The 8,095-nt window shown below is 43.3% G+C and overlaps 1 protein-coding gene across 3 annotated transcripts in view; it reads left to right on the forward strand.

Annotated features, from left to right (window-relative positions):
* The window catches only part of LOC106580371 (rho guanine nucleotide exchange factor 2), a 55,556-nt gene that overhangs the window by 10,933 nt on the left and 36,528 nt on the right, over nt 1-8,095 (forward strand). For 2 of the 3 annotated variants that reach the window (XM_014161356.2, XM_014161366.2), the window contains 3 exons: nt 330-531; nt 1,192-1,231; nt 1,421-1,616. In XM_014161356.2, coding sequence (XP_014016831.2) covers nt 330-531; nt 1,192-1,231; nt 1,421-1,616 — 438 coding nt within the window. Of the gene's footprint in view, nt 1-329; nt 532-656; nt 943-1,191; nt 1,232-1,420; nt 1,617-8,095 lie in introns of those variants that run through there. The other variant, XM_045702569.1, reaches the window with a different exon arrangement.

Consider the following 8,095-nt stretch of genomic DNA (forward strand, 5'->3'; position numbering starts at 1 on the left):
TAATTTGCTAACATGATGGAAGACTTGAGATAAAGTAACCTTATTTAGAGCACAGACAGTAACACACACACACACAGTCACATGCACACACGGATCGTGCAAGCAGTGGCAGCACGTCTTCGGTTATTTTGTTGCAAATACACATGGCCACTCACTGATGCTCTTGTCTTTGTTTATTATGGAAAGAGCCTTTCATACACTCAAGTCATACACTCTCTCTCTCTCTCCCTCCTCTCTCTCTTGCTCTCTCCCCTCTATCTCTTCCTCTCTATCTCTCTCTATCCCTCTGACACACTGTGGCCCTTGTCTCTTGTCTGTGGTGTGTTTAGGAGCAGTCGTCTCAGCTGCAGGGCTTCAGTGCCTCTGCTCCCTCCCTGTGTGCCAGTCCCAGTCTGCGCCAGCTACCCAACCTCCACCCTCCGACACCTCACACACACCCCTACACACACTCACAAAACCACCAGCATCATCATCAGCCTTGCCATCGCTCCTACTCAAACTCCAATTCCATCTCCCAACGCCACTACCAAGGTAGGACAGTAGGACTCTTCATTTGTGAGTGTGTGGGGACTCTCCTGACTGTTTGAAGGGCAGATATTAGTGTGTGTGTGTCTGTGTGTTCCTAGCTGTGTGCAGCTATGCGGAAGTCTTCTTCCTGTGTTTGTTCTCACTGGGGGCTGCTGCTGCCGTCGTTAGCCACGGAACAGAAAGCGCTGTGTTCTCAGGATCTCCTTTCTCGCTCTCTCCATTTCACCTTTTGCATGTTCACTATTCATCCTTTCATTCCACGGCATCAGCAGAGATCGTTTTAATCACTCCTTGATGGTCTTTAATCAACTGTCTCGTGTTGTTTCATCCTTGTCTTCATGCGTTTGTTAACTCTTAGTCTCAGCCATCGTTTGGATTAGCTGTGTTTGCCAAGAACCTGCAGAGCAGAGAGAGGTTTGTTACTTATCAGGCGATGCACTTCAATCTATCTGGGATCTTAGGTCTATGGATGGATGGATGGATGGATGGATGGATGGTTTTGAGGTAATGGGATGACTAAGTTTGTTTCCTCTGTTTCTGCTTTATGCCTCTCTCTTCCTCTCTGTATCTATCTGTCTTTCACTTTCGCTCTCTCTGTTTATCTCTGTCTCTGTCTCTCTCTCTCTCTCTCTCTCTCTCTCTCTCTCTCTCTCTCTCTCACAGAGTCTTCCCTGGGCTCTGTATTTGGGGGTTCCACACCTAGGTGAGTTGACTCTCTCTCTCTTCCTGATGACCGTTGTTCACTAACAACGCTATAGAGCACATGATCTCATCTGTGACTGACTGCTTTTTGACTCACATCCCCATAGTAACACAACTTTTCCTCTGAGCTAGGCTGAACGCAAACTCGTCCCGTCTTATGGAAGGATGTTTCTCGTCACCTCTTTTTCAGTGTGGATGCGGAGCTTGGTGAGCTGTGGGGGCAAGAAGAGAGGCAGCGGCTGGACGAAGAGAGAGAGAGGCGGAGGGAGGAGAGAAGGACGGAGGGACTGAGGGGTGCTCCCCCCGGGGAGGAGAGGGGGGAGAAGACGGGAAGCCCTCTGGGACGCACCTTCAGCTTCCTGCGCAAGATGGCCGGCCAGCGCAAGGTGAGAGAGTGAGAAAGAGAGAGAGAAGGAGAGTGTGGGTGTGTGTTTCAGAGTGTCTGTGTCTCTCTGTGGTTGTGGGTGCATGTGGATGTGACCCTGTCACAGCTGTCACTGTGCAGTAGAGTACTTGAGTAGAGCGCAGGACCATCTCTGAGGACAGAGAGTTGGAGTTTGGTAGTAGGCTAGCTTCCCCTGCAGGGTAGAGTCCCAGCAGTGAACCCCAGAGAGGAAGTGACAGTATCTGCTTTATTTAGATTCACCTGTGTACCACCGCCGGTATCAGTTTTGGCAAACATATGCTGTTTGCCAAGACTAACACAATGTTACAGCAATGATATACAGTTGAAGTCGGAAGTTTACATACATTGGAGTGCATTAGAGCACCCTGAATGTAAAGCTGGATTAAGAGACACAGTTGAAGTCGGAAGTTTACTTACACTTAGGTTGGAGTCATTAAAACTCGTTTTTCAATCACTCCACAAATTTCTTGTTAACAAACTATAGTTTTGGCAAGTCGGTTAGGACATCTACTTTGTGCATGACACAAGTAATTTTTCTAGCAATTGTTTACAGACAGATTATTTCACTTATAATTCACTGTATCACAATTCCAGTGGGTCAGAAGTTTACATACACTAAGTTGACTGTGCCTTTAAACAGCTTGGAAAATTCCAGAAAATGATGTCATGGCTTTAGAAGTTTCTGATAGGCTAATTGACATCATTTGAGTCAATTGGAGGTGTACCTGTGGATGTATTTCAAGGCCTACCTTCAAACTCAGTGCCTCTTTGCTTGACATCATGGGAAAATCAAAAGAAATCAGCCAAGACCTCAAAAAAAAATGTGTAGAGCTCCACAAGTCTGGTTCATCCTTGGGAGCAATTTCTAAATGCCTGAAGGTACCACGTTCATCTGTACAAACAATAGTATGCAAGTATAAACATCATGGGACCATGCAGCCGTCATACCGTTCAGGAAGGAGACGCGTTCTGTCTCCTAGAGATGAATGTACTTTGGTGCGAAAAGTGCAAATCAATCCCAGAATAACAGCAAAGGACCTTGTGAAGATGCTGGAGGAAACGGGTACAAAAGTATCTATATTCACAGTAAAACGAGTCCTATATCGACATAACCTGAAAGGCCGCTCAGCAAGGAAGAAGCCACTGCTCCAAAACCGCCATAAAAAAGCCAGACTACGGTTTGCAACTGCACATGGGGACAAAGATCGTATTTTCTGGAGAAATATCCTCTGGTCTGATGAAACAAAAATAGAACAGTTTGGTCATAATGACCATCATTATGTTTGGAGGAAAAAGGGGGAGGCTTGCAAGCCAAAGAACATCATCCCAACCGTGAAGCACAGGGGTGGCAGCATCATGTTGTGGGGGTGCTTTGCTGCAGGAGGGACTGGTGCACTTCACAAAATAGATGGCATCATGAGAAGGAAAATGATGTGGATATATTGAAGCCACATCTCAAGACATCAGTCAGGAAGTTAAAGCTTGGACGCAAATGGGACTTCCAAATGGATAATGACCCCAAGCATACTTACAAAGTTGTGGCAAAATGGCTTAAGGACAACAAAGTCAAGGTATTGGAGTGGCCATCACAAAGCCCTGACCTCAAACCTGTAGAAAATGTGTGGGCAGAACTGTAAAAGCGTGTGCGATCAAGGAGGCCTACAAACCTGACTCAGTTACACCAGCTCTGTCAGGAGGAATGGGCCAAAATGCACCCAACTTATTGTGGGAAGGTTGTGGAAGGCTACCCGAAACGTTTGACCCAAGTTATTAAACAATTTAAAAGGCAATGCTACCAAATACTAATTGAGTGTATGTAAACTTCTGACCCACTGGGAATGTGATGAAAGAAATAAAAGCTGAAATTAATCATTCTCTCTACCATTATTCTGGCATTACACATTCTTAAAATAAAGTGGTGATCCTAACTGACCTAAGACAGGGAATTTTTACTGGGATTAAATGTCAGGAATTGTGAAAAACTGAGGTTAATTGTATTTGGCTAAGGTGTATGTAAACTTACGACTTCAACTGTATGTACAACAATGTTGTCAAAGCAGTAACCACAACAGTATTATTCATTATGTTGGGCGATGCGCTCTCTCTTGTGCTGCTTAGATATTGATGACGATATCTGGCTAGCTGAATTACAACAGGCTCATGTTTTTATTTAACATTTATTTAACTAGGCAAGTCAGTTAAGAACAAATTATTATTTACAATGACTGCCTAGGAACAGTGGTTTAACGACAGATTTTTACCTTGTCAGCTCGGGAATTCGATCTAGCAACTTTTCGGTTACTGGCCCAGCGCTCTAAACACTAGGCTACCTGCCGCCCCACCTCTTGATTTCTGTAAGAATATTTTTAAGTGTTTGTTCTAGTGGGTTGGCAGTGTTTGCTGTGTGTGTTTGCTGTGTGTGTTTGCTGTGTGTGTTTGCTGTGTGTGTGTTTGCTGTGTGTGTTTGCTGTGTGTGTTTGCTGTGTGTGTGTTTGTGTGTTTGTGTGTGTTTGCTGTGTGTGTGTGTGTGTGTGTGTGTGTGTGTGTGTGTGTGTGTGTGTGTGTGTGTGTGTGTGTGTGTGTGTGTGTGTCATTACAACGACACACACCATCTTTAAACAGCAGGGGGAGACACTGTTCTGTGAGTTGGATATGAGAAGTGAAGAGGAATAAGTAGCACTGTGACCCTCAGCAGGATGTATGGCCAAGTTGATGATTTAGGAATTCCACACTTCAACTGAACTTGGGTACAGCTGGTGTTCTTGTATGCGTCTTATTTGTGTCCTACTAATCTCTCGTCGACAGACGGACGTATCATAACTAGTATCAAGCTTCTGATGCAATTACGCAAGATTTAAATTCTGGGTTTCAGAGATTACTGTCCTGCTAATAAGCCGGACCAAAGAGCAGTATGCATCATCACACTTTTTGGCAAATGTATATTTTCTTTTGACATGTAACACCCTCATATACATCAAGTTGATGTATTCTTGTCTGTATATTGTTTAATAATAAAACAACTAAAAACAAGGGAGACACAAACAAAAAGTAATTCAAAAAAGCCCTGCCAGCCCCTCTGACCACTCTTGCAGTTAGACTAAGTCCCTGATTTAAGACCCACTGGGTTGCCAGATTCCTCAGAGGTCCTTATCATGGGGGTTGCCAGATTGTGCCCTCCATCTCAACTGATAAAAAGTCCCAGTGATGTCACAGGGGCGTGGCTGTGATTTTGATGATCAGCAGTTCATTTATGCGATGACATCATCGCCTCCGACGGCCTGTTAGAGACAGATAGCTACTGGCCCTGTTTGACGGAGCTATTTCTGGTCTGTAACAACATCCATCCTGTGTGTGTGTGTGTGTGTGTGTGTGTGTGTGTGTGTGTGTGTGTGTGTGTGTGTGTGTGTGTGTGTGTGTGTGTGTGTGTGTGTGTGTGTGTGTGTGTGTGTGTGTGTGTGTGTGTGTGTGTGTGTGTGTGTGTGTGTGTGTGTGTGGTGAAACCAGGTATGTGAGGTTTGTCCACACCCTTGGTGCTGTATGTTTAGTGGCTACTGGACTCCAGACCATAAGACAGAGATGGACAGACACAGACAGAAAAGACAACAAGGGAGAAAAGCCAAAAGAGTGAAATAATAGTAGTCAGAAAGAAAGAGACTGAGCTCACTTTTCCAGAACTTTCCTCTCTACAGCAGTTATGAGCTCTCTCTCCCTCAGTCTCTCTGTCTGTCTCACTATAACATGTGACGTCTCAAGAAGTCAGCATACTCTGGAATGTGATTCAGTCCTGTGTGCTTCTGCTGTGTGTCTACAGGAACATCTGTATTCCTACTGACCTCAGTGTTATATAGAGCTGGCTGATCTGGCTATATATGTTAGACAGAGACATCTGGTGGCTTTAGATTAAGCCCAGTACTTTCATAATGATAATATGTCATGTCTTTCAGACTGGAGGGAGCTGAGAACAGAACACATTACAAGATCACAAGTCTGTTATTCATACACTGTTAGAAAAAAAGGTTCCAAAAGGGTTCTTCAGCTGTCCACATATGAGAACCCTTTTTGGTTCAAAGTTAAACCCTTTTTTGGATCCATGTAAAACCCTTTTTTGGATCCATGTAAAACCCTTTTTTGGATCCATGTAAAACCCTTTTTTGGATCCATGTAAAACCCTTTTTTGGATCCATGTATAACCCTTTTGGGTTCAAGGTTAAACCTTTTTTTGGTTCCAGGTTAAACCCTTTTTGGGTTCCAGGTATAACATACAGGGTTCTATGTAGAGCCCTCTGTGGAAAGGGTTCTACATGCATTTAGTTTAGCTTATTAATTTGACCATTAAAAACAACAGCACACATAAAACCTGAAAAAGCCATACAGGCACATAAATAAAATCATTGAGGATAACACACAATAAAGTCTGGGACTTATTTCCATTGTTAAATCATTGAGGATAACACACAATAAAGTCTGGGACTTATTTCCATTGTTAAATCATTGAGGATAACACACAATAAAGTCTGGGACTTATTTCCATTGTTAAATCATGGAGGATAACACACAATAAAGTCTGGGACTTATTTCCATTGTTAAATCATTGAGGATAACACACAATAAAGTCTGGGACTTATTTCCATTGTTAAATCATTGAGGATAACACACAATAAAGTCTGGGACTTATTTCCATTGTTAAATCATTGAGGATAACACACAATAAAGTCTGGGACTTATTTCCATTGTTAAATCATTGAGGATAACACACAATAAAGTCTGGGACTTATTTCCATTGTTAAATCATTGAGGATAACACACAATAAAGTCTGGGACTTATTTCCATTGTGGTCCTCCTGAGACAAGATGGCAAGACAAGATCGAACACAGTTAAACACAGTATGGCAGTGAAATAATAAAACAAAAACAGAGAAGAAGAACATCTATCTCATCATTGCAGTTACATCATAGGGGTTATTCATATGGTCACAGAAGACATCAAACATATTTTTACTTCATTTTTAAAGCTGCCCAGAGAGGACGTTGTTTTTATGGGCAGAGGCAACCCAAAAGGGTTCTACATGGAACCAAAAGGGTTCTACAAAGGGTTCCCCTATGGGGACAGCCGAAGAATCTTTTCAGGTTCTAGATAGAAAAAAGGTTCTAAGGGTGTACCTGTACAAATATGTATTCTACTACTCTGAACAAATATATAAACGCAACATGCAACAATTTCAAAGATTTTACTGAGTTACAGTTCATATAAGGAAATCAGTCAATTTAAATCAATTAATTAGGCCCTAATCTATGGATTTCACATGACATGGGTGGGCCTGGGAGGGCATAGGCCCCCACAAAAGGGCTTTATTACAGAAATAAATACTCCTCAGTTTCAACAGCTGTCTGGGTGGCTGGTCTCAGATGATCCCACAGGTGAAGAAGCCAGATGTGGAGTTTCTAGGCTGGCGTGGTTACAAGTGGTCTGCGGTTGTGAGCCCGGTTGGACGTACTGCCAAATTGGAGGTGGCTTATGGTTGAGAAATGAACATTCAATTATCTGGCAACTGCTCTGGTGGACATTCCTGCAGTCAGCATGCCAATTGCACGCTCCCTCAAAACTTGAGACATCTGTGGCATTTTGTGTAACAAAAAAGCACATTTTAGAGTGGCCTTTTATTGTCCCCAGTACAAGTTGCACCTGTGTAATGATCATGCTGTTTAATCAGCTTCTTCATATACCACACCTGTCAGGTGGATGCATCATCTTGGCAAAGGAGAAATGCTCACTAACAGGGATGTCAACAAATTTGTGCACAGAATTTGAGAGAAATACGCACGGAACATTTCTGGGATCTTTTATTTCAGCTCATGAAACATGGGAACAACATTTTACATGTTGCGTTTTATATTTTATAGTTTATATTTTTGTGTAGTTGAGTAGGAGGAAGTTAGGAGGAAGGAGGAAGTTATGTCTGTAGATAGACACATACCTCGCTTAAGAGCAAACGCATCTGGACAACATGTATCTGGGTTTTGTTGGTCTGTGTCCACTGTGTCCCATAGAGAGAGGAAGTGTGTGTGTGCTCAGCATCATTTATTGGGGTTGGTTGTGTGTCTATGTGTTTAACAGTGAATGTACTTAACAGTTTTACGTCAAAAAAAGGTATTTAATAGCTCTTGGCCAAAGTCACCCCTCAATTTTCCCTTCATTCCTCAATCCCCCTCTCTTTTCCCCACTCTCTCTCTCCATTAGCTAAATCTCTCTCTCTTTCCCAGCTGGGCAGTTACTGCTTCGGGTGGCAGGATTGCATCAGCAAGCCGGCTTTTCTCCTCCGCTATCCCTCTCTCCCCAGCCCCCTCTCTCCCTCTATCACTCCACCCCCACTCCTCCGTTCATTTGTCTCAATCCCACCCCATTTCCTCCCTTGCTCTCAATGCCTCCCCTTCTCTGCATATTCTCTCTCTCTTGCACCC

The sequence above is a fragment of the Salmo salar genome, chromosome ssa02, assembly GCF_905237065.1.
Source record: "Salmo salar chromosome ssa02, Ssal_v3.1, whole genome shotgun sequence".
Taxonomy (NCBI): Eukaryota; Metazoa; Chordata; class Actinopteri; order Salmoniformes; family Salmonidae; genus Salmo; species Salmo salar.